We start from the raw sequence: 26470 nt of genomic DNA, 5'->3' as shown, positions 1-26470 counted from the left end.
TAAACAACTCCTGGATCACGAAGGCAGAATTCAAGAGATACGTGATACAGTAAGACGAAACAACATTAGAATGGGATCCCAGAAGAGGAAGAAAGAGAGAGAGGGGCAGAAGGTATACTGGAGCAAACTATAGCAGAGAACTTCCCTAATTTGGGGAAGGAAACAGGCATCGAAATCCAGGAGGCAAAGATAACCCCCCTCAAAATCAATAAAAATAGGTCAACACACCCCAACATCTAGTAGTAAAACCTACGAGTCTCAGAGACAAACAGAAAATCCTGAACTCAGCTCAGGAGAAGAGATATGTAACCTATAATGGTAGAAACATTAGACTGGCAACAGACCTATCCACAGAGACCTGGCAGGCCAGAAAGGACTGGCATGATATATTCAGAGCACTAAATGAGAAAAATATGCAGCCAAGAATACTATATCCAACTAGGCTGTCATTGAAAATAGGAGAGATAAAAAGCTTCCAGGACAAACAAAAACTAAAGGAATTTGCAAACACGAAACCAGCCCTCTCTAAGCAGAGCCTAAAAGTAACATAGACCAGAAAGGAACACAGACAATATACAGTAACAGTCACCTTACAGGCAATACAATGGCACTAAATTCATATCTTTCAATAGTTACCCTGAATGTAAATGGGCTAAATGCTCCAATCAAAAGACAAAGGCTATCATATTGGTTAAAAAAAACAAGACCCATCGATATGCTGTCTGCAAGAGACTTATTTTAGACCCAAAGACACCCCCACATTGAAAGTGAAGGGGTGGAAAACCATTTACCATGCTAATGGACACCAAAAGAAAGCTGGGGTGGCAATCCTTATATCAGACAAATTATATTTTAAAACCAAAGACAGTAATAAGAGATGAGGAAGGACACTATGTCATACTTAAAGGGTCTATCCAACAAAAGATCTAACAACTGTAAATATCTATGCCCCTAACATGGGAGCAGCCAATTATATAAGCCAATTAATAACAAAAGCAAAGAGGGGCACCTGGGTGGCTCAGTCGTTAAGCATCTGCCTTCGGCTCAGGTCGTGATCCCAGGGTCCTGGGATCGAGCCCCGCATCGGGCTCCCTGCTCCGCGGGAAGCCTGCTTCTCCCTCTGACCCTCCCCCTGCTTGTGTTCCCTCTCTCGCTGTGTCTCTCTCTGTCAAATAAATAAATAAAATCTTTAAAAAAAAAAAAACAAAAGCAAAGAAACACACTGACAACAATACAATAATGGGGGGGACTTTAACACCCCCCTCACTGAAGTGGACAGATCATCTAAGCAAAAGATCAACAAGGAAATAAAGACTTTAAATGACACACTGGACCAAAAGGACTTCACAGACATATTCAGAACATTCCATCCCCAAACAATGGAATCCACATTCTTCTCTAGTGCACATGGAACATTCTCCAGAATAGATCACATTCTAGGTCACAAATCAGGTCTTAACTGGTACCAAAAGACTGGGATCATTCCCTGCATATTTTCCGAACACAATGCTTTGAAACTAGAACTCAATCACAAGAGGAAAGTCGGAAAGAACTCAAATACATGGAGGCTAAAGAGCACCCTACTAAAGAAGGAATGGGTCAACCAGGAAATTAAAGAAGAATTTAAAAAATTCATGGAAACAAATGAAAATGAAAACACAACTGTTCAAAATCTTTGGGATGCAGCAAAGGCAGTTCTAAGAGGAAAGTATACAGCAATACAAGCCTTTCCTCAAGAAACAAGAAAGGTCTCAAATACACAACCTAACCCTACACCTAAAGGAGCTGGAGAAAGAACAGCAAATAAAGCCTAAACCCAGCAGGAGAAGAGAAATAATAAAGATCAGAGCAGAAATCAATGAAAGAGAAACCAAAAGAACAGTAGAACAGATCAACAAAACTAGGAGCTGGTTCTTTGAAAGAATTAACAAGATTGATAAACCCCTGGCCAGACTTATCAAAAAGAAAAGAGAATGACCCAAATAAATAAAATCATGAATGAAAGAGGAGAGATCACAACCAACACCAAAGAAATATAAACAATTATAAGAACATATTATGAGCAATTATATGCCAGCAAATTAGATAATCTGGAAGAAATGGATGCATTCCTAGAGATGTATCAACTACCAAAACTGAACCAGGAAGAAACAGAAAACCTGAACAGACCTATAACCACTAAGGAAATTGAAGCAGTCATCAAAAATCTCCCAACAAACAAAAGCCCAGGACCAGATGGCTTCCCAGGGGAATTCTATCACACATTTAAAGAAGAATTAATACCTATTCTTCTGAAACTGTTCCAAAAAATAGAAATGGAAGGAAAACTTCCAAACTCGTTTTATGAGGCCACCATTACCTTGATCCCAAAACCAGACAAAGAGACCCCATCAAAAGGGAGAATTACAGACCAATATCCTTGATGAACATGGATGCAAAAATTCTCACCAAAATACTAGCCAATAGGATCCAACAGTACATTAAAAGGATTATTCACCACGACCAAGTGGGATTTACCCCTAGGCTGCAAGGTTGGTTCAACATCTGCAAATCAATCAATGTGATACATTAATAAAAGAAAGAACAAGAACCATATGATCCTCTCAATAGATGCAGAAAAAGCATTTGACAAAGTACAGCATCCTTTCTTGATCAAAACTCTTCAGAGTACAGGGATAGAGGGTACATACCTCAAGATCATAAAAGCCATCTATGAAAAACCCACAGTGAATATCATTCTCAATGGGGAAAAGCTGAGAGCTTTCCCAAGGTCAGGAACACGGCAGGGATGTCCATCATCACCACTGCTATTCAACACAGTACTAGAAGTCCTAGCCTCAGCAATCAGACAACAAAAAGAAATCAAAGCCATCCAAATCGGCAAAGAGGAAGTCAAACACTCATTCTTTGCAGATATGATACTTTATGTGGAAAACCCAAAAGACTCCACCCCAAAACTGCTAGAACTCATACAGGAATTCAGTAAAGTAGCAGGATATAAAGTCAATGCACAGAAATCAGTGGCATTCCTATACACCAACAAGAAGACAGAAGAAAGAGAAATTAAGGAGTTGATCCCATTTACAACTGCACCCAAAACCATAAGATACCTAGGAATAAATCTAACCAGAGGCAAAGAATCTGTACTCAGAAAACTATAAAATACTCATGAAAGAAATTGAAGAAGACACAAAGAAATGGAAAAACGTTCCATGCTCATGGATTGGAAGAACAAATACTGTGAAGATGTCAATGTTACCTAGAGCAATCTACACACTCAATGCAATTCCCATCAAAATACCATCAACTTTTTCAAAGAAATGGAACAAATAATCCTAAAATTTGTATGGAACCAGAAAAGACCCCTAATAGCCAGAGGAATGTTGAAAAAGAAAAGCAAAGCTGGCGGCATCACAATTCCGAACCTCCAGCTCTATTACAAAGCTGTCCTCATCAACACAGTATGGTACTGGCACAAAAATAGACACATCAATCAATGGAACAGAATAGAGAGCCCAGAAATGGACCCTCAACCCTACGGTCAACTCATCTTCGACAAAGCAGGAAAGAATGTCCAATGGAAAAAAGACAGTCTCTTCAACAAATGGTGTTGGGAAAATTGGACAGCCACATGCAGAAGAATTAAACTGGACCATTTCCTTAAACCACACACAAAAACAGACTCCAAATGGTTGAAAGACCTAAATGTGAGACAGGAGTCCATCAAAATTCTAAAGGAGAACACAGGCAGCAGCAACCTCTTCCACCTCAGCCACAGCAACTTCTTCCTAGAAACATCGCCAAAGGCAAGGGAAGCAAGGGCAAAAATGAACTACTGGGACCTCATCAAGATAAAAAGCTTTTGCACCGCAAAAGAAACAGTCAACAAAACCAAAAGACAAAGGACAGAATGGGAGAAGATATTTGCAAATGCCATATCAGATAAAGGGCTAGTATCCAAAATCTATAAAGAACTTCTTAAACTCAACACTTAAAGAACAAACAATCCAATCAAGAAATGGGCAGAAGACATGAACAGACATTTTTCCAAAGAAGACATCCAAATGGCCAACAGACACATGAAAAAGTGCTCCACATCGCTCGGCATCAGGGAAATCCAAATCAAAACCTCAATGAGATATCACCTCACACCAGTCAGAATGGCTAAAATTAACAAGTCAGGAAATGACAGATTTTGGCGGGGATGCGGAGAAAGGGGAACCCTCCTACACTGTTGGTGGGAATGCAAGCTGGTGCAGCCACTCTGGAAAACAGTATGGAGGTTCCTCAAAAAGTTGAAAATAGAACTACCATATGATCCAGCAATTGCACTACTGGGTATTTAGCCCAAAGATACAAATGTAGGGATCCGAAGGGGTACGTGCACCCTGATGTTTATAGCAGCAATGTCCACAATAGCCAAACTGTGGAAAGAGCCAAGATGTCCATCGACAGATGAATGGATAAAGAAGATGTGGTATATATATACAATGGAATATTATGAAGCCATCAAAAGGAATGAAACCTTGCCATTTGCAACGACATGGATGGAACTAGAGGGTATTATGCTGAGCTATAAGTCAATCAGAGAAAGACATGTATCATATGACCTCACTGATATGAGGAATTCTTAATCTCAGGGAACAAACTGAGGGTTGCTAGAGTGGTGGGGGGTAGGAGGGATGGGGTGCCTGGGTGATAGACATTGGGGAGGGTATGTGCTATGGTGAGCGCTGTGAACTGTGTAAGACTGTTGAATCACAGACCTGTAACCTCTGAAACAAATAATACATTATATGTTTAAAAAAAAAAAAGAAGATAGCAGGAGGGGAACAATTGGGGGGGGAAATCGGAGGAGGAACGAACCATGAGAGACTATGGACTCTGAAAAACAAACTGAGGGTTCTAGAGAGGAGGGGGATAGGGGGATGTATTAGCCTGGTGATGGGTATTAAGGAGGGCACGTTCTACATGGAGCACTGGTTGTTATATGCAAACAATGATTCATGGAACACTACATCAAAAACTCATGATGTAATGTACAGTGATTAACATAATAATAAATTAATTCAAAAAAAACTTTAAAATAAAAAAAAAATTAGTCATGTTGTGAATCCATTCCAGCAGTCAATGAGAGAAACCAATGAGATTAGCTCTAAGGAGACCAAAGCGACTTGGCCTTTCATGACTTACATATGCTTCATATAGCTAAGCAGGCCACTCTGCTGGGATCAATTCCTGATTGGCTAACACTCCCAGTTCTTAAATTTCCTTTACAAATCCATTCTGTTCTTATTTTTTTAATTAAAATCTAATCATGATAACCAAATTATATTTTGAAGTACATTAATAATAAATAAATTCTACTTCAATCTACCCCTCCCAGTACTAAGATTTGAGATCATACTATAAATATTCTTCAGCAGTTTCTATTTTTTTCCTTTTAAAAAAATAGTGGTTACATACAAATAGTATATAATTTACCATTTCAACCATTTTTAACTGTACAGTTCTGTGGCATAAAGTACATTCACACTGTTGTGACCCTCACCACATCCATCTCCACAACTCCAACTGAAACTCCATAGTCATCAAACTCCCCATTCTCCCCTTCCCCCTGGCAACCACCATTCTGTTTTCTCTATAAATTTGACTACTTTAGGTACTTCATCTAAGTGGAATCATATCCTTTTGTCACTGGCTTATTTTATTTACCATAATGTCTTCAAAGTTCATCCACATTGTAGCCTAAGTCAGAATTTCCTTCTTTTTTTTTTTTAAATATTTTATTTATTTATTTGAGAGAGAGAATGAGATAGAGAGAGCACATGAGAGGGGGGAGGATCAGAGGGAGAAGCAGACTCCCTGCTGAGCAGGGAGCCCGATGTGGGACTCGATCCCGGGACTCCAGGATCATGACCTGAGCCGAAGGCAGTCGCTTAACCAACTGAGCCACCCAGGCGCCCGAGAATTTCCTTCTTTTTAAGGCTGAGTAATATTCCACTGTATGGACAAACCCCATTTTGTTTAATCATTCATCTGTTCATGTAGACTGGTCTACTTCCACCAGTGAATAATGCTACTAGGAACATGGGTATACAAACATCTACTGGAGTCCCTGCTTTCAGTTCTGTGGGGATACATGCAGAAGCAGAATGGCTGGATTACTGGTAATTCTATGTTTAACATTTTGAGGCATCGGATACCCCTTTCCTCCACAGCTGCACCATTTTACATTCCCTCCAGCAATACACAAGGATTCTGATTTCTCCACATCCTCGCCAACACTTATTTTCTTGTTTTTGTTTGTTTCTCACAATAGCCATTACAGTGAGTGTGAACTATTATTTCACTGTCATCTTGATTTGCATTGCCCCTATGATTAGTGATGTTGAGCATCATTCCAAGTGCTTACTGGGCATCTGTATATCTTCTTTGAAGAAATGTCTATTCAAGTCCTTTGCCAATTTTTTAATCAGGTTGTTTCTTTCATGTCTGGTATTTTCACCATAAGCAATTTTGCCACAAGCATTTTTTTCTGTGAACATTTTCACTGCATAAATAAGTGGCCATAAAGCAATCTTGCCATAAAAGATAAATTCACAAAAGAGGGACATTCATCAAAAAGGACATAATGAAACATGAAAAATGAATAATAAAATTAAAACGACTACTGGGAAGTACAAAATACTTGAATACATTTGAAATGTATCATGTAGATTCACAGCAATGGAATTCAAATAACTTATTTCATTTTGTGGATTATACCTAACCATTTATCTTCATAGTCTTTCATTCATAGAATTATACTTTGTTTTTGCCTCCTAATTGGTCTCCTTGTTCAGCATTTCACTTTTCCTTTTTTCACTAAAATTTCTTCCTTCATTAAAAGAGGTATCAGTTTCCAAATACTAGGGTGTCTATTTATAACTAGGCTTTGTATTGCATTGTGAAAGCCTTCTACACTGTTAGTTCTTGTCATCCTGTCACATGTTTGCTGACAGACATTACAAAGTTTTATGGGAAATAAGGGCTTCAAAACTCTTCGCCACTATATGGACCATAGGAGGGCAAAGATTTATATAATATAAAAATGGGAGTACTATGTCAACAGAGAAATAAAACCAAATTGTCAACCACTTGATAAAAACAACAACTGTCAAAAGTCAACCAGTTATTTTTTTTACCTTTTACAAAATTGTCTTACAATTAGTTATGCAGCAGAAATACTTGTGGCAAAGATACCTTCCATGAAACAACCTAGAACCTGTTTTTTTTGTTGTTGAATTGTAGGAGTTCTTTAAATACTTTGGATATTAATCCCTTACTATAGGATTTATAAATATTTTCTCCCATGTGGGGCTACTTTTCCATTCAGTTGATGGTATGCATCCTTTGATGCACAAAAGATTTTTATTTTCATGAAGTTCAATTTAACTGTTTTTTTTAAAACTGCTTTTAGTATCACACCCAAGAATCTACTGCCAAATCCAAGGTCATGAAGATTTATCCCTATGTTTTCTTCTTAGAGTTTTATAGTTTTAGATCTTGTGTTTAGGTCTTAGATCCATTCTCAGTTAATTTTTGTATATGGTATAAGGCAAGGGTCCAAATTCAGGGTCTTTTGCATGTGGCTTACTTATATTTGAAGTTCCTTAGATCTCTATTTGCCATCTTCTTCCTGGTTTCTGAGCATCTGGAATTAAACAGGCATTCTACCCATATACTGGTTATCCATTAGTTGACTCTCAGCTCCACATTCACCCTTTTTGCCTGCTCTGTGAAAATGGATCTGGGCTCAGTCGTTGAGCGTCTGCCTTCGGCTCAGGTCATGATCCCAGGGCCCTGGGATCGGGCCCCGCATCGGGCTCCCTGCTCTGCGGGAAGCCTGCTTCTCCCTCTCCCACTCCCCCTGCTTGTGTTCCCTCTCTCACTGTGTCTCTGTCAAGTAAATAAATAAAATCTTTAAAAAAAAAAAAAAAGAAAATGGACCTGGACCTTTTAAGTACTTTTCCTGTGATGGCATGCATGATGTCAAGTTGTGTCAGTAGAGGGCACAGGAAATACACTCTGGGGGAAAGCATTTTGCTTCCAGGTCCCAATGTGCCTTCTCAGCAGTTTCTTACAAGACAAGGGGTTTTCCTCCTTCCCGGCTCCCGAAGTATGTAACAGCAAGCAGCAGCACCGAGCTGCCAGTACCTTCCCCTAGTAACCCCCTTGGGGCTGGGATACAGCAGAGTACGTCTGGTAAGACAACCTCCTGTGAACAGCCTTCCTCAGTCAGGACAGATGTCCCCTTCTCTTTGAAAGTCTGTCTTACACCACTTCGCTTTAAAGAAAAACCTAGGGCGCCTGGGTGGCTCAGGTGGTTAAGCGACTGCCTTTGGCTCAGGTCATGATCCTGGAGTCCCAGGATCGAGTCCCGCATCGGGCTCCCTGCTGAGCGGAGAGTCTGCTTCTCCTTCTGACCCTCCCCCCTCTCATATTCTATCTCATTCTCTCTCTCAAATAAATAAATAAAATATTTTTTAAAAAAAAATAAAGAAAAACCTACATTAGTATCTGGCTTTGCTAACAGAAAGAAATCCAAAGAGGATTTTTGCTTTCACAAAGAAAGGCAAAAAGTGCAAAGTGTTCAGTGACTGTTTTGTAGCAAGCCATGACAGAGGTAGCACCCACCTCCAGCAGCTACCGTGGCACCACCAAGCTCCTTCCCAAGAAAGCACACTCAGCATCACAGCATCAAGCCACCTATCTCTGAACTGTATCCATGAGCAGCTGTGCTTTATCTCTATTTTGTGCATTAGCTAGCAAGATGTGTCCGAAGGTATCAAAAACATCTCAGAGAAGTTATTTTGGGGGTCTAGAAATGCTCAAATTTCTTTCCATCTATATTAATGGTAATCATTTCTTCATTTTACTCTGTGGAGGCTTACAAAACATTTCATAGGGATGCTCTACTTTCAGATGGCTGAGAAAACCTATACTCTCAAAGGTAGATTTCTGGCAACTTTTTAAAGGCAGATTTCCAACAAGTTCTGCAGGTCTGGCATCACAGGGACTCAGAGAGCTCTCCCACTCAGAGAGCCACAGCCATGCCCTCTCCAATAAAGTCTAGATCTCAGCCCCTGGTGCAGGTGATGGAGGGAGGGAAGGACAGCTCTGTCTTTGGGTGCTTTATCTCAGACCAAGGGGTAATTGCTATTATATATTAATTACATCAGTAATATTTTATCATATATATTATTATACTATATTATACCTGCTATTACATTACATCTGCTATTCTTTTGAGCTCTCTTTACTTCTTAATACAGGTGAGCTGAAACAAAATGTTAACAGCCACTTACTATACACAGGGCAGACGTTATGTTTAGTGTTTTCTATACATTATTACTTGGTATTCTCACTAAACTCTACGATACATCTCTCTATAGTAAGAAAATGAGGCTCAGAAAACTATGCAATTTGCCTACAATAATACAAATCCAGGTCTGTCTCACACTAAAGTCCCTGCTGGTTCTCTACTATGGCATTTAGTTTTCTTCACAGAACCTAGCAACACTTAAGGAATTAAAACACCTATACACAGGAAAAGAATACAGAAGCCTTGACTGCCATCCTTAGGAAGGACAGGTTGCAAGGTTGGCCTTGGTTGGTGCCTGAGAACTTAGATTTCCTTTTGGGAGAGTACCTGCAGAACTGATAAAAAAGTGGCCCACCAAGCCTAAACTGTGCAAACAATACAGTTTATGCTGAACATTTCCTTCTGAGAGTCTGGATTTGGGGTATATAGTAGGTAGAGGTCCCTCTGTGAACAACCCTTCCCACTTACCCTCCAAAAAGAAAAATCTCAGCACTATGTCTCTAATGAGCTTCCCTGGTAGACAACATTGTCACAATTTGCCGCTGAAGAAAGTCACACATCCTGTGCGACTCCACTGGGAGAGAACTCTTGGAAGCTTGAGCCTGATTTCTTCTGGACTTCACCCCCATGCACTCTTTCCTATTGCTGATTCTGCTTTATAGCCTTTCACTGTTATAATTCACAGCCATGACAATGACTACGAGCCATGTGTATTAACTCTATGTTGAGTTCTGTACAAGCTAGTGAATCGCTGGACCTAGGACCATCTTGGGGACCCCCAACACAACCTATGACATGCCAAGCATTTTATTAAATGCAGAGGACACAAAGATGAATAGGTCCTCTGCCTTCAAGGAATTTTAAGTCTATTTAAATTTCCCTTCTCTTACTTCTCCTATCTTCACTTCTTAGTCTGTTACCACTTAAAATAGATTAGACACATTTCCCTAAGCTAAATTTCATTCTTAGTGCTGAAGTGATGCTAAATATTTAATAAGTCCATCAGGCGAAATCTGAGATACAAAGCTCTAATAAACTCAAAGGCCACACATATTTTCTCTTTACTTTTCCCATCTTGTTGTGTTCCTCATTAAAAATAAATTGACAAACCCTTGTACACTGCCGGTAGGAATATAAAATGGTACAGCTGCTGCAGAAAACAGTTTGGGGGTTCCTCAAAAAGTTAAATATAGAGCTACCATATGGCTCAGCAATTCCACTCCTAGGTATATTCCCAAAAGAACCGAAAACAGATACTCAAACAAATACTTGTATACACAGGTTCATCACAGCACTATGCACAACAGCTAAGAGATGGAAGCAATACAAATGTTCACTAACGAATAGATAAACAAATTGTGGTATATACATACAAAGGAATAGGATTCAGCTATAAAAAGAAACAAAGTACTGGTACATGTTACAGTATGGATGAACCTTGAAAACATGATGCTAAGTGAAAGGAGCCAGACACAAAAAGTCACCAATTGTATGTTTCCATTTATATGAAATGTGCAGAATAGGTAAATTCATAGAGGCAGAAAGCAGACTGGTGGCCGACAGGAGCTGAGGAGAAGGGGAAATGGAGGGTGACTGCTTACTGGGTATGGAGCTCTTCTGGGGGTGATGAAAATATTTGGAAATAGACAGAGGTGGTTGCTACACAACCAATACCACCAAACTGTTCACTTTAAAAAGGTTAATTTTAGGTGAATTTCATCTCAATAAAAACAATTTTTTAAGCAATGCAGTACACAATATGGTGTAAAGAAAGAAAACCAAACTTCCTGATGTCATCTGTATGGATACTTACAACTTGAAATAAAATCATCTGCAGCTATAATGTCCACAATAGCCAAACTGTGGAAAGAGCCAAGATGTCCATCGACAGATGAATGGATAAAGAAGATGTGGTATATATACACAATGGAATATTATGCAGCCATCAAAAGGAATGAGATCTTGCCATTTGCAACGACGTGGATGGAACTGGAGGGTGTTATGCTGAGTGAAATAAGTCAATCAGAGAAAGACATGTATCATATGACCTCACTGATATGAGGAATTCTTAATCTCAGGAAACAAACTGAGGGTTGCTGGAGTGGTGGGGGGTGGGAGGGATGGGGTGGCTGGGTGATAGACATTGGGGGGGTATGTGCTATGGTGAGCGCTGTGAATTGTGCAAGACTGTTGAATCACAGATCTGTACTTCTGAAACAAATAATGCAATATATGTTAAGAAAAAAAAAGAAGATAGCAGGAGGGGAAGAATAAAGGGGAGTAAGTCGGAGGGGGAGACAAACCATGAGAGACGATGGACTCTGAAAAACAAACTGAGGGTTCTAGAGGGGAGGGGTGTGGGGGGATGGGTTAGCCTGGTGATGGGTATTAAAGAGGGCACGTTCTGCGTGGAGCACTGGGTGTTATGCACAAACAATGAATCATGGAACACTACATCAAAAACTAACGATGTAATGTATGGTGATTAACATAACAATAAAAAAATCATCTGCAGCTATAATAGATGTGAGAGTGCTGTATCTCAATATATGACCTAGAAAATTATCTGAAGACTTCAAATGGTTCTAAGCAACGATACAGACACTGATGCAGCAGAATATGTACAGAAGTAAGCAGAGTATGTATAGAAGAACCACAGAAGACAAAATGTTTCTACTTACATAATTTTGTGTATTATTTTAGATATGGATGAATAAACAAAATTAACATTTTAGAGACATTTGCCTATTTCAACATCCCTGAAAGTTTACATATTTAGATCTACATATTAGGTTAGCCTATCCTTTTTTTTTTATTTTTAAGATTTTACTTATTTATTAGTCAGAGAGACACAGCGAGAGAGGGAACACAAGCAGGGGGAGTGGGAGAGGGAGAAGCAGGCTTCCCGCCGAGCAGGGAGCCCGATGCGGGGCTCGATCCCAGGACCCTGGGATCATGACTTGAGCCGAAGGCAGACGCTTAACGACTGAGCCACCCGGGTGCCCCTAGCCTGTCCTTTCAATAGGGAAACAGCACAAAGCCTTACATTCAGGGTTCCCTTATGTGCAAGCATATATAGCACATGGACACACCTTTTTTTTTTTAAGTCTAAAAGGATATATCCCCAAATGTTAAGTGATTATATGTTTTGGTGTTGAGTTTGGATTTATGATTGATACACATTATTTTCTGCCTATCTGTATTTTCTAATTTTTCAACAATGAACAGGTTTTATTTTTACTTAACCATCAAACAATGGAAGTAACAAAAAAAAATGGAAATAACCTCTCAAGGATGCTGTGGAGATTAAATGAGATAATACACCCTGAGCCCTTAATATAGTATTCAGGATATTATAAGTATGCAATAAATGTTCGGAAGCATGGGTATATTATTGTGTTTATGTTTTTGTAAATATTCCTCAGGATATATGTCTTTCATTAGCTATGACAAAAGTATTCACCTTAATGCTTTTAAGGCCGGGGTCACCTGACTTAAGCCTTAATTACTATAATAGTTTTTTGGCTGGTCCAGCAGCCTCCATCCACCTCTTCCCAATTTTCTTACCAGGGCCAGGCTTAATTTCATAAAACGCCATCCATATCACTCCCATGCTAATGGCCCTCCACTGCTTCCATGATCAAGCTCCAAACATCCTAAATCTGGCCTCACCTGGTCATTCCTTTTTCCTCCCCATTTATTTATTCTTTCAACAAACATTTACTAAGTGACTTTCATGGGTCTGGTACCATGGTAAAATCAGAAAGGTTACTAATTCTTCTCTTAAGGAACTCATAGTCTGGTAAGAGAGAGGGGCACGTAAATAAATAATCAACAACAATAATAATAATATACATAATATACAAACATACATAATATACAAACATAATAATAAACAACAGGCATCATGCAGTAAAATATAAATATGAGGCCCAGAGGTAACAAGTGTACACGGTTGATAATGGAGTGAGAAAGGCATGAAGAAATCACAAGGGGAACTCAGAGAAGACAAGATTTGAATGGGGTTTGCAGGATGATTGCAAATAGCTATTTCCAGATAAAAACTCTAATCAATTTACTTCACATCTTAGGGTGTTCTCCCACATCAATTCAACTTAGGTAAAATCTAGCAAAGTCCTAGAATCTACCCAAAGTCCTAACCTCCCTTCACAAGGCAAATCCTGTACTTGAGCTAGAGCTCAGTACTTTTTCAAGCTGTGGGTCAAGACCATTCATGACACACTGAAGATGTCTCAATCATTATTTTAAAAAAAAAAAGTAGCAATTCTCAAATTTTGGTCTTAGGATCCTTTTACTTTCTTAAAAATTATGAAAGCTTCCAAAGACGTTTTGTCTATGTGAGTTGTAAGTATTGGTATCTGCCTATTAAAAACTAAAACTGAGTAATTTTTTAAATATTTGTCAATTCATTTTAAAACAATAGTAAACCATTATGCTAACATAAAAATATTTTATGAAAATTAACTACATTTAATAAACAAAAAGAAAATTTAATGAGAATAGTTTCATGTTTTACATTTTTGCAAATCTCTTTCACATTCAACTTAAACTAGAATGTCCTATCTGCTTCTGCATTCAATCTGTGGTATTATGTTATTTTGGTTGAAATGTAAGAAAATCTGGCCTTCCATAGATACGTATTTGGAAAAGGTAGGAGTATCGGGGTGCCTGGGTGGCTCGGTCAGTTAGGCGTCTGACTCTTGATCTCAGCTCAGATCTTGATCTCAGGGTCATGAGTTCAAGCCCTGTGTTGGGCTCCACACTGGGCATGGAGCCTACTTAAAAAAAAAAAAAAAGGCAGGAGTATTATAATAGTCTTCTTCATATTCTGTTATATCAAAATCCATTGGTCTGTCTTACATTTTGAATGGATTTTTACCTATTACTGTTTTTTTACCTATTAATGTAAATAGATTAATGTAAATGGATTTTTACCTATTAATGTTAAATGGACATTTAACATTATGCATTGTTCATTTATAAAATACTGGTTCACTAAGTTATAAGATCTTCTAAATATTGACATATTCCATTACATAATACCAAAAAAATTCACATTCACTAATAACACCATCACTATCATCAGAAAAGTCTAAGTACTAGAGCTGTCACGTCCACTGTCCAGGACACACGTTTTCTGAAATTCTAATTTCAAACAGAATTTTCCTTGAAAGCTCAAATTTTATCATTGATACCAAATACTGCCATTGTTTTCTTTTAAACAGGCCCACTTCATTTTTAATAAAATGTCTCTCAAATACCCAAGTCTAAATAACAACAGCCAATTTGATTTTTAAGCAAAAATGGTGTTCCATGAAAAAAGTGGCTAGTTCAGCTGGCAACTCAAACAATCACAAAAGTGTTTCTCCTTGAGATAACACTCATACTCAGTATGTAAAAATGCCTTACATGTATTACCCACTTTGCCACATAGAACACTAAAAAGATGCATAATCAAGGTGGAGATTTAATAATGGTAATAACTTTTACTGCTTCATAGAGAACATTCTTAAGTGAAATTGGCTTTTTTTCCTTCTTTAACTGTAAGTGTGTGGGGTGAAGAATATGACTACATGTACAATCTGTCCCACTGCCTTGATTCTTGCTAGGGTGTCAGCAGTTCTACCCATCACTGCTTATGTAACATCAGTGCAAATATCATCACAGTGGAAAAGGAAAATGATATCTTAGTGTGATTACAAAAATAGTTCTGACCTTTAAGACCCTCTTAAAAAAGTGCCTTGAGGGGGCACATAGGTGGCTCAGTTGGTTAAGCATCTGCCTTCAGCTGAGGTCATGACCCCAAGGTCCTGGGATCAAGCCCTACATCGGGTTCCCTGCTCAGCGGGGAGCCTAATTCTCCCTCTCCCTCTGCCATTCCCCCCGCTTGTGCTCTCTGGCTTGCTCTCTCTCTGTCAAAGAAATAAATAAAATCTTAAAAAAAAAAAAAAAGCACCCTGAGGGTTCCACTGGCCATACTTTTAAGAATCACTAGACTAGAGGGGCGCCTGGGTGGCTCAGTTGGTTGGGCGACTGCCTTCGGCTCAGGTCATGATCCTGGAGTCCTGGGATCAAGTCCCACATCGGGCTCCCTGCTCAGCAGTGAGTCTGCTTCTCCCTTGGACCCTCCCCCCTCTCATGCTCTCTCTAACTCATTCTCTCTCTCAAATAAATAAATAAAATCTTAAAAAAAAAAAATCACTAGACTAGACTACAACAGAATTTTTAAAAAGAATCAAGTACATTTAGTAAGGGTAAGAATTATTTAATGAAACTTGTTTTAGTCACATATGTGCATATAAATATTTATATACTAGGTTGTCGCATAAAATGGATCATGGGTCATGGTCAAAAAAAGCTTGCAAAGCAACCTCTAGCCCATACTAACTACTCCCTTCTTAAAACAACTAGAGCACTTACTGACTTTGACTTTATTCTGCCACAGACTGATTTCTAAATGTATTATGTATATGCCTATGAGATCGTACGCTCTCAAACTACATCTTACACATCTTTGTATATTCTCCCAATGATACTAGATACATCACAGGTTAGCAAAAAAAAAAAAAATTTGAATTCTTCATTACTATATAATAGGCCTAAGAAGCAATTTGTCTGTGGCATAATAAGTCCATAAATACTTCCTAGCTTTGACATGTCACAAATAATTCTATGCATAGTAAGGTGCAGAAAGGGAAGTACAGTTGTTGGTATCACACTGACCTATGTCCCTGACACTTAAATGATCATGAAATGTTAGTTCATCTCTGAGCTTCAAATTCTTCCCCTTCCAAACACCAACTACCTCACAGGGTTGTTAAAGATTAACTGAGATAATACATGCAAAGTGACATGTACAGTACCTGCTCCTTAAGAGGATATTAAGCTAAAGGACAATGAGAATGAGGAACAATGCGTTATTTGTACATAATACTTCACCACCCACAAAACATAGGCAGGTCTGACAATTATAGGAACACAGGTCCTGAGGGAACCACACAGAGACCATCTAATTCTAATTCTAATCCAGCTGCCTTATCTGCACTCTCCTCACCTCACCCCACACTCACACACACAAACAGACCAAATAGACCTTACAGATAAGAAAACCAAAGTAGCAGAAGGCTTTAAATGGCTTTCTCATGGTTATAGTCAGTGATGGGCAGAACTTGTATCAAACACATCCTCTTATTCATAACAATCCTGCTAAATAGAGACCATTATTTTTGTTTGATTGATAAGAGAAACTCCAGTTCAGACTTTTTTTTTTTTAAGATTTTATTTATTTATTTGAGAGAGAGAGAGAGAGAGAGAGAGCACATGAGAGGGGGTAGGGTCAGAGGGAGAAGCAGTCTCCCTGCTCAGCAGGGAGCCCGATGCGGGACTCGATCCCGGGACTCCAGGATCATGACCTGAGCCGAAGGCAGTCGCTTAACCAACTGAGCCACCCAGGCGCCCTCAAGTTCAGACTTCTTAAGGTGAAGTGACATGTACAAGGTCTCACAGGCAGTAAACAACAAAAAAGGGGCACGGAACCCAAGTGTTCCAACTGCAAGTATGGGGTTCTTTCAACTAATTAGAAAGCTATCTAAGAATATGAAATTCACTTTATGCAATCATTGATAATTATCTGCATTTGGATCAGAATGAAATAATAGCCATGATTATGCAAATACTTACTATGGTTAAATATGCCAATTGATAACCACTAACAAATTAGTTTATATTGTGATATTTAATTCAAACTGGTGTTTCCATGAACTGAAGACTTCACAAGCTTTGGCATTTAAAAAAAGATGGCTCTTAATTAGCCTCAGAGTATAAAGGAAATATATTCCAAAAGGATAATTCTGCAACATTCAAAAAATCCCTCTACGATAGGCAAACATGTTGAATATCATAGTCTTAGTTTAAATTAACACCTTCACTAAAAAGGTCAATATAAACAAAATAAATTTTATTTAACTGGTGTACATTGGCTATTTCAACTTAGCTTTTGTAACAGTCTCATCACTCACACTGCTATTCAACATAATGTCAAAGCAGCTCTGCTGCTTATTAGCAGAGTGACCGAGGCAAGTTACTCAACCTTTCTAATCTGTACCATGCCTATACATTGCAGGGACGTTAAGATTAAGCCTAACGGGGCGCCTGGGTGGCTCGGTTAAGCGACTGCCTTTGGCTCAGGTCATGATCCTGGAGTCCCGGGATCGAGTCCCACATCGGGATCCCTGCTCAGCGGGGAGTCTGCTTCTCCCTCTGACCCTCTTCCCTCTCGTGCTCTCATTCTCTCTCTCTCTCAAATAAATAAATAAAATCTTAAAAAAAAAAAAAAAAGGATTAAGCCTAACGTATACAAAGCACCTAGGAGTGTACCTACCCTACAGAGGACAGCTATTGTAACAATTTTTATTACATGCTTTGAGTTCACAATTCTGCCGTATCCCTCAGTCCCCTAACACCTGGATGACTGAGTGAAATGGACCTATCTCCTGCTCCTGCTGTTGCTTCCAACGCCCTACTGGCCACTACTGCCGATCCTCTGACTTAAGCTCTCTGCCATCTATTTCTGGTGTCCCCAGAGCAAGTCTTTGAACTTCCTCTTACTGTATTAATTTCCTGATCAGAAAAAAATAATGCTCATTACTTGTCAATTCAATGATCTTCTGACAACTGCCATGTTAATTCTTGCTTGGAACTGATCTAATAAGACCTCAAGTGAAACCATCTGAATTTACGGACTTTTTTCTATTCCATTTTTTTTTTTTTAAGTACCCTCCATGCTGGGTGTGGAGCTTGAACTCATGACCCTGAGATCAAGACTTGAGCGGAGATCAAGACTTAAGTGGAGATCAAGACCCGAGCAGAGATCAAGAGTTGGACACTTAAATGACGGAGCCCCCCAGGCGCCCCCAATACCATTTTTTAAAAAATACAAACAATTGTTTTAAACATATGGTCAACTATTAAAAATTCATAAAAGAGCTGCTTCTCTCAGATCTCATCACACCTTGACTCCTATACAAGCTCAACTACTCAACTCCTATAGTTCTTCTTCCAGCCCTCTTGGATAACAGTCTCCATTAAGTAAAAGGCCCCTCATAGAAAAAAGTAGCAGAGAAAACTATCCATACAGTTTTCTGTAGTACAATTCGATGCTCGAGATAGTTGGGAGATGGGCAAGAGGCAAGGAACCTACACAGGGAGGATGGTATTAGGTCATGACTGGTGGCCCTTTCTGAGGGGACAGAACTACATCCAGACAGATTACTGGAAGGTTGAAGGGGCAGGGGAAGGCACTAATGTATGCAGGCACTATAATGTGCTAGATACTTTATCACATTATTTCATGGTCTAGGGATTACTTCCATTACCAGGTGAAGAGGCTGAGACAGCAGAGGGGTTAAATGACTGGACCAAGGCCAAAGAGCTAGTTAATGGTAGAGCCAGAGCCACAATTATAATTCTGCTCTTCCATTACATGGCACACAGTAACTCAGTCCAGAAAAGCATTCACCCCTAGGCCAAGCAGCAGGGGAGGTAAAGTGCATACTCATCTACACAACAGCTTAGCTAGACTGTTTCTCTTCTACCAACGGGAATAAATGAAAGATAATTCACCTCTAACACGTAGTTATCATCCAATTACTCCCATTGATAGAAGAAAAGCAATGTTTCTTATATTTTAATGTGCATACAGGTCACCGTGGGGTTATCTTGTTAAAAATGCAGATTCTGATTTGGTGGGTTTGGGTGGGGGGCACCTGAGATTCTGCATTTCTACCAAGCTGCCAGGAAATGATGAAGCTTCTGGTGTTTGGACCATTCTCAAAATAGATTATGCTCAGTGGTCCCCAAACCTGGTTGATCATCAGAAGAATCATCTGGGAATCATTTAAAAACTATAGATCACTGCCGCCCCTTCCTCTCGCTTCTAGATTCAGTGGTGTATGGGACCTTCTACCTCATAATTTTGTAACTCAAAGAAATGTATAATTATTAATGATAATAACTAAAGTAAGCATCGATTGATGCTTACTTTACACAGCAAATGTCTAAGTGCTCTACACATTAGCTTATTTACTGTGAAGCACCATGAGGTGCTTATGCATGAGGAAACCAACACACCCTGGGACTGTCACTTGTCACTTGTCCAAGGTCAGTCAGGGAGTAGCAGAACAGGGTTTGTTCAAGACTTAGCCAATCTGATTCCAAAGAGTCTATGCTCTCACACACACCACATAATGCTGCTTCCCACATTACCCAATGGTAATATCAACAGACACTCTTGAACAAATAAATCCAAATGGGTCACCTCAAAAGATGTCGCCCTAGGAAGGTTTTGCTCTTATTCCTCAGATGCTGCCATCATTCGAAACATTGCCACTGCTAAACGAAACAACCTAAGAGAGCTCTTTATCTGCAACTGAAAATACCTTCAGAACCTCCATCTGTGACATGAAATATCTTTAACAGGGATAAAAGCTTGTCATTTGCACATCGATTTGATTTTCTGACAACCCAAAATCAGGAAAAGCTAATTCACAGAAACCTAGCCTCAGATCAACAAGGTATTTTAATAAAAAAATCAGGTAAAATTAGGTATTGAAAATGTTTTCCTTATCTCTCATCTCTGTAGCTGATTCCAAATGAGAGTTCTTTATGTTTTGTGCAATGTCTGTATCACCACAGCCAAAGCAACTATTTTGAAGGGCAGTACTCATTTGGATGCACAGACTCTGTTATATATATATATATACACATACATATATATATATATTTTTTTTTTTTTTTTTTTGAAGAGAGAGCCTCTCAGTCATTCCAAAAGAAACACATTTGTCCTTCACTAGCAAGACGAACACACAGCATATGTTCAGAATGACTGTCTTGGAGCATGCAGTTTTCCTTTCTGCTGCAAAAGCAACTATTTTGATTCTCTTTCAGATTTCTTTTTTTACATAAAAAGTGCATTTATTTATACACTCCCAACCACAGAAAAATAAATACGATAATCAGGCATTAATGAAGCATTTAGCTGCATGCAGCACCATAAAAGGCATCATACAAAGGCAACTACATATTCAAAATGTGTGCACAAATACCCTCACATACAAGGAATAAAGGCACACACAAATACTACAGGGAATAGAACTATAAGAAGATATTATTTCTATATCTAGATTAGCTCCTTCATTAAACGAATACATCCTTTTTCAACAAAGAAAATATTCTGCAAATTCAGAATGATTTACAGATTTTTAAAAAGCAGGCATTAATGCAGATCAGCACAATTCCACACAACCAACCTCTCTGCTTGAACTGGACTCCCCACACCTTACTGAAGTCACAATTCCCCTGCACAAACTCCCACTCCACCACCCCCCACGCACACCCAACTCCCCACCAACCTCACAGGGGTTCCTGGGCTGGTCCATGGAATCTGATGACATCACTCTCTCTTCCTTCCTGGAATTCTAAACCCTGCTGCTCTCCCCTTGCACACAGCTACCATCTCCATGGCAACCTCACCTCCTCCTGCTTCCCTATTGGCTTCATGGAGCAGGATACACAAAAAGGTTTTCCGTTTCCCCCCACCACCCGCCCCCCCAAAAAATGATGCTTTCAACAGGAACCTGAGCTAAATTTAGCTACTTGGGATTCAGAGTCCTATGACTAAGAAAATACAGAGAACCATCGTCCTTCCTGCATTTCACCCTCCTCTCAACCCCACCCTGAAGTGGCTGCTTCACCTCCTTGCCCCCAACCCAAAAGCCCAATGGCAATATCTGCTGAGCATCAAAACAGCTGGACTGACCCACATATAAGGTTAGTATGTAAAGAAAATTCTTACACCCACCTCTCCTCCCAGGAGAGAAGGGAAAAAAAGAGAACAAAAATAAAAGTATGCACCAGTCAAAAAAATAGTTGGGACACTTCATGTGCTGATCATCAGACTTCTGCTTCCTTCTATCCTGAGCCAAGGACTGGGAACTCCATGCCTAAAGGCAAAAATCTCTCAACTCTTACAACCGGATTCTCTTGCTATTTGCTGGGTATTATTCCCTCCACCAGGGGAAACACACTAAGCCTGGAATCACAAATCCTGAGTCCAACTTCCCATCCCAGGGACTGACCTGCTATGGAAACTGGAGTGAGTTCTCACATCCCTCATCTAAAAGCAGCTCCCACACAGGGATGTTGTAAGAATTACTGACAAAATTAATGTAAAGTAGTTTAAGTCCCTGGGCCAAAGGGACTGAATAAATAGAGAGTAAGCTGACATCATTAGTAGTGAAATTCCTGTGGATATTAACAGAAATTAATAAGCCCCAGAGGAAGAACATGAACTTCTAGAAAATGATCCTTTCACGAGCATATATATGCCACAAAATATGGGTTATTTCTTGAACCACAGACATTTCCCCCAACAGTGTCTACTTCTGGTAAAATCCAGCTGTAGTCACCTCATATACCAGCGGATGTGTGACTGGTACTCAATTTGGGAGCTAGCCCTACTTGTTCTCTGCTTAGTTCTAACTCTGATTTTGAACTTGCTGCTCACTCTCCCTAAATGATGGCTAAATAGGAGCCAGGGCTTCATTTTCCAGCTCAGCTGCCCACTGCCCATTCTAGGAAAGTAAGTTTTTCTCAGAGCCATATTTGATAGCTCAACATGGAATCAACCCAGTGCCTATGTCCTGTATGACTCCAAAGGACAAAGCACCAATTGTAACCAAGTAGGAAAGGCTCCAAGCAGGTCAGAGCCTTGTAGTATGAAAGGGAGTGGATTAAAATAAGACACACCCAGGAAAATTATATTTTTGGTTTGCAAGGCAAAGACTCAGCTCCAGGGTACCAATTCTGCAGTGAAAAAACAGACAGGAAAAGAAAATGATTTTGTATAATAAGAAATAGTCATTTACCCAGAACAGAATTTAAACAATTTGGAACATTTAGCAAAGTCAAAATGCCCACCAGTTAACAGACAGGCATCCAGAATAGGCTTTACAAAACTGCTGTGGAAAACAGCAAAGGATGTAATATTTGCTAATAAAATGAAACTCACATTCCAGGGGAAGGAGAAGGAGAGGGAGTAGCCCATCCTTGAGATCTGTGCTTTCCTCTCTCACCCCTTCTGGACTCCTAACAAGCCACCTGTGTGTGAAACTCTTGCTGTGTACACCTTCCTGAGGTCAGATTGTTCCACAGGCTATGATGAGCCCTCCTCAGATAGACCTTTTTACACTCTTAAAATCAAACAGAAGGTCAATCACCTTATGCTAGAATGGGAAGATGCAGCACAGTGTCCAAGATGCCCATCAAATCCATTACTGAGCTTGGTTCATGCTAGTTATCGTTATGAAATCCACCCACAATGGCCTGGGCTAAGTGGGCCACTGCAAACACAGCTCTATTTACCTGCTCATTTCATTGCGAGCATTAGCTGCCCTTATGACGTGTCGGGGAAGTTTTACAGGGCTTGTCATTCATTCTCAGAATAAAACCGAACAACTGCAAGTGGTATACCTTCTTACCTCATTTTGCAAACAGGGAAACAAGAGTTCCAGGGATGTCAGCATGACCAAGGTTATATAACACATTCTTTAATTTTTTAAAAAGCCAATATTCTAACCCAGATCTGCTGCAGTCCGAAGCCTCGGCTTTTTCTACTTGGCCTCCTATTTATAGACAGTTGGGGTTGGAAAGGAACATTTAAAAATCATTTTTTATCTGTGTTTTCTTAAGTCATCAATAAAATGTATCATCAATATGTTGCTTGACATTAAGATCAAAATTATACTTTTCACATATTCCCAAAAGTATTAAACCCTAAGCAGGAGCTCAATACTTATTAATTTATTATTCTAATCCTATTATTCTAAACTTCTAGACAAATGGCAATGATTCTACGCAGATCTTTTTAAATTAAAACTGGCTTGAGAAATTACATGCTGAAGTAAAATGACAAAACTTCAGATAACATATTCTGGAATTTAATTTTATAATATTTGAGATGAACAAAATCATCACTCTCATAATACCTACACTGGTCTAGTCATAATGTCCTAATGCTGCTGGTTTTAATCCATAAACCCTAATGCAGTCAGGATCTATACATTAGATTTATGATTTCTAAGTTCTGCATATAGAACCAGAGCATTTCAAAGTATTTCTCCAGGGATTCCACTAAAATTAAATCAGCTGATTAGAGAACCACGCTAAAAGAGGCCAAGGTCATGTGTCTGTTACCCACGTGAACCAGTTAGCATCACTCTCTCCTACTGCCACAATATGCACCCTGTTGTAAATATACACCCCTGGTTTTAAGAAGTTAATGCAAAGGGGGCGCCTGGGTGGCTCAGTCGGTTAAGCGACTGCCTTCGGCTTGGGTCATGATCCTGGAGTCCCGGGATCGAGTCCCACATCGGGCTCCCTGCTCAGCAGGGAGTCTGCTTCTCCCTCTGACCCTTCCCCCTCTCATGTACACTCTCTCTCTCGCCTTCTCGCTCTCTCAAATAAATAAAAGCTTTAAAAAAAAGACGTTAATGCAAAGTAACACTTCTCCTGAAAAAAATTTTTAAACATATATCTACTGATGTTAAATATTATAATTGGCTTTTATTCTTTAGAAAGTAACTATTGTCTTTCAGAAAACATGTCCAATTGTTCATCTTTTCTTTTAATATTTACTGTATACCTACCACATGCCAGTTGATAGTCTTGAAAGGCTAGCACTGGAGGACAAGTAAACAGACTTCAGTGTAACATGTGATGCGGCAGAGGTGTATATAGGTACAGTTAGAGTACAGAAGAGGAAATGGCTAACTCTAGAAGGTGTCCCGAAGAATGAGCTCCAGGAGTTCACTTAGGTAAATGAAGCAGATGAGAGCCTTCCAGGGGGAGCAAAGATTTACAAAGGTATGATCATAAGACAACATAGCAAACAGGAGAACTTTCAAGTATTTTTAAGTATTTTGCTAAAGCCAGGTTAAGATTTAAGAGATATGGTCCAGCTGAGAGAAGGCAAGGCAACATCTTTAGATTTTCTACCTCATCCAGGTTGGATTTTCCTAAAATGCCTTACTTGGAGTTAGACTTCCTTTTTGGGGGAGGGGATTTCCATGTGGAGATTTCTTCTCTTTATAGTTTCCATGATAAAAATAAAGGTTAATAAAAAGCTTCTGCATACCAAAGGAAATCACCAACAAAATGAAATGGCAACCTACAGGATGGGAGAAAATATCTGCAAGTCATTTATCAGATAAGGGGTAAGTATCCAAAATATATAAAGAACTCCTACAACTCAAAAGCAAAATAACAGACAATCCAATTAGAAAATGTGCAGAGGATGTGAACAGACGTTTTTTCAAAGAAGAAATACAGATGACAGGTACATGAAAAGGTGCTCAACATTGCTAATCATCAGGAAAATGTAAATCAAAACTACGATGAGATACCACCTCACATCTGCTACAATGGCTATTATCAAAAAGATAAGAAATAACAAGTGCTAGTGAGAATGTGGAGAAAACGGAACCCTAGTGCACTGTTGGTAGGAATCTAAATTCGTTCAGCTGCTATGGGAAACAGTATGGAGGTTCCTCAAAAAATTAAAAATTGAACTAACATATGATCCAGCAATTCTACTTCTGTGTATTAATCTGAAGAAAACAAAAACATGGATTCAAAAAGATGCCTGCACCCCCATGTTCACTGCAGCACTATTTGTAATAGCCAAGACAAAGACACAATCTAAGTACCCACTGATAGGTGAGTAGATAAAGAAAATGTGTGTATATATATATACATATATATATATACATACACACACACACAATGGAATATTATTCAGCCATAAAAAGAAGGAAATCCTGCTGTTTTCAACAACATGAATGGACCTTGAGGGCATTAGGCTAAGTGAAATAAGACAGAGAAAGACAAATACCATATGATCTCACTTACATGTGAAACCGGAAGGGAGGCAGGGGAGAAGCAAACTGATAGACACAGAAAACAGACTGGTGGTTACCAGAAGTGGGGTATGGGGAGTGGGCAAAATGGGCAAAGGTGGTCCAAAGGCACAAACTTCCAGTTATAAAATAAATAAGACATGAAGATGTAATGTACAGCATGGGGACAACATTTAATAATCCTATACTATATATTTGAAAATTGCTAAGAGTAGGTTTTTTTAAAGTTTATTTTTTATTTTTATTTTTATATTAAGTAAACTTTATGCCCATCATGGGGCTCGAACTCACAACCCCAAGATCAAGAGTCGCATGCTCCACCAACTGAGCCAGCCAGGCACCCTGCTAAGAGAGTAGATCTTAAAAGTTCCCATCACAAGAAAAAAAAAATGTTTAACTATGTATAGTGATGGATGTTAAGCAGACTTACTGCGGTGATCATTTCACAATATGTATTGAATCAATATGTTGTCCACTTGAAGCTAATATAATGTTATATATCAACTAATTCTCAATTTGAAAAAAGAAAGGTCCAAATGAGGTGCATCCTTCTGAAAATGAAGCCTTTAGTAGCTGAGAACCTTTAATAGAGAGGTTCTTCTGTCTACAGAGCAAAATCCAAATTTACTGCCCTATGAGGCAAAGTTTCCTCATTCTTCTCAGAGAACTGGTCTGAAAACTCATTGGTGCAGTTTATTCACCAGTTTTCCTTTCCCACTGATGTTTGAAACTTAGTGTGCTGAATATGTGACAAGGAAACTTAGGTGAGTAAAAGAAGCATCTTCATGCCCATACAATGGCTCTAACATATGAACACACAAATGTATGTACACACCCACACTCCACCAGCTTTGACAGGCAAAGGATTAGTACATGCATGAGGGGGAAAGTTATCTATCAGCTGCAGCAATCACTGCACAAAAGTAGAATCTGATTTTTAAGCAAACTTCTTACTGAAGTGACCATATATACACAGAAATGGGCAATGGACAATGAATTTCCTCAAAGTGAACCCACCCATATAACAAGCATCTAGGCAAAAAAAAAAAAAAAATAGAATGCTAACACTATCAGCACTCTAGAAGTCCAGCTCATGCATGTCCAAAGTCAC

At 39.2% G+C, this 26470-nt stretch overlaps 1 protein-coding gene across 12 annotated transcripts in view; it reads right to left on the bottom strand.

Annotated features, from left to right (window-relative positions):
- RBFOX2 (RNA binding fox-1 homolog 2) overlaps positions 1 to 26470 on the bottom strand; it is a 281421-nt gene that overhangs the window by 196914 nt on the left and 58037 nt on the right. Inside the window, exon 1 of one of the 12 annotated variants that reach the window (XM_073900309.1) lies at positions 20797 to 20884. The exons of the other annotated variants lie outside the window; for them this stretch is intronic. Coding sequence (XP_073756410.1) covers positions 20797 to 20838 — 42 coding nt within the window. The 5' untranslated portion in view covers positions 20839 to 20884. Of the gene's footprint in view, positions 1 to 20796; positions 20885 to 26470 lie in introns of those variants that run through there. 12 annotated transcript variants of the gene reach the window in all.

This window comes from Callorhinus ursinus, unplaced genomic scaffold, assembly GCF_003265705.2.
Source record: "Callorhinus ursinus isolate GAN/ISIS: 27379988/994484 unplaced genomic scaffold, GSC_fseal_2.0 scaffold14, whole genome shotgun sequence".
Classification (NCBI taxonomy): Eukaryota; Metazoa; Chordata; class Mammalia; order Carnivora; family Otariidae; genus Callorhinus; species Callorhinus ursinus.
This window is presented reverse-complemented; position numbering and strand designations above follow the sequence as displayed.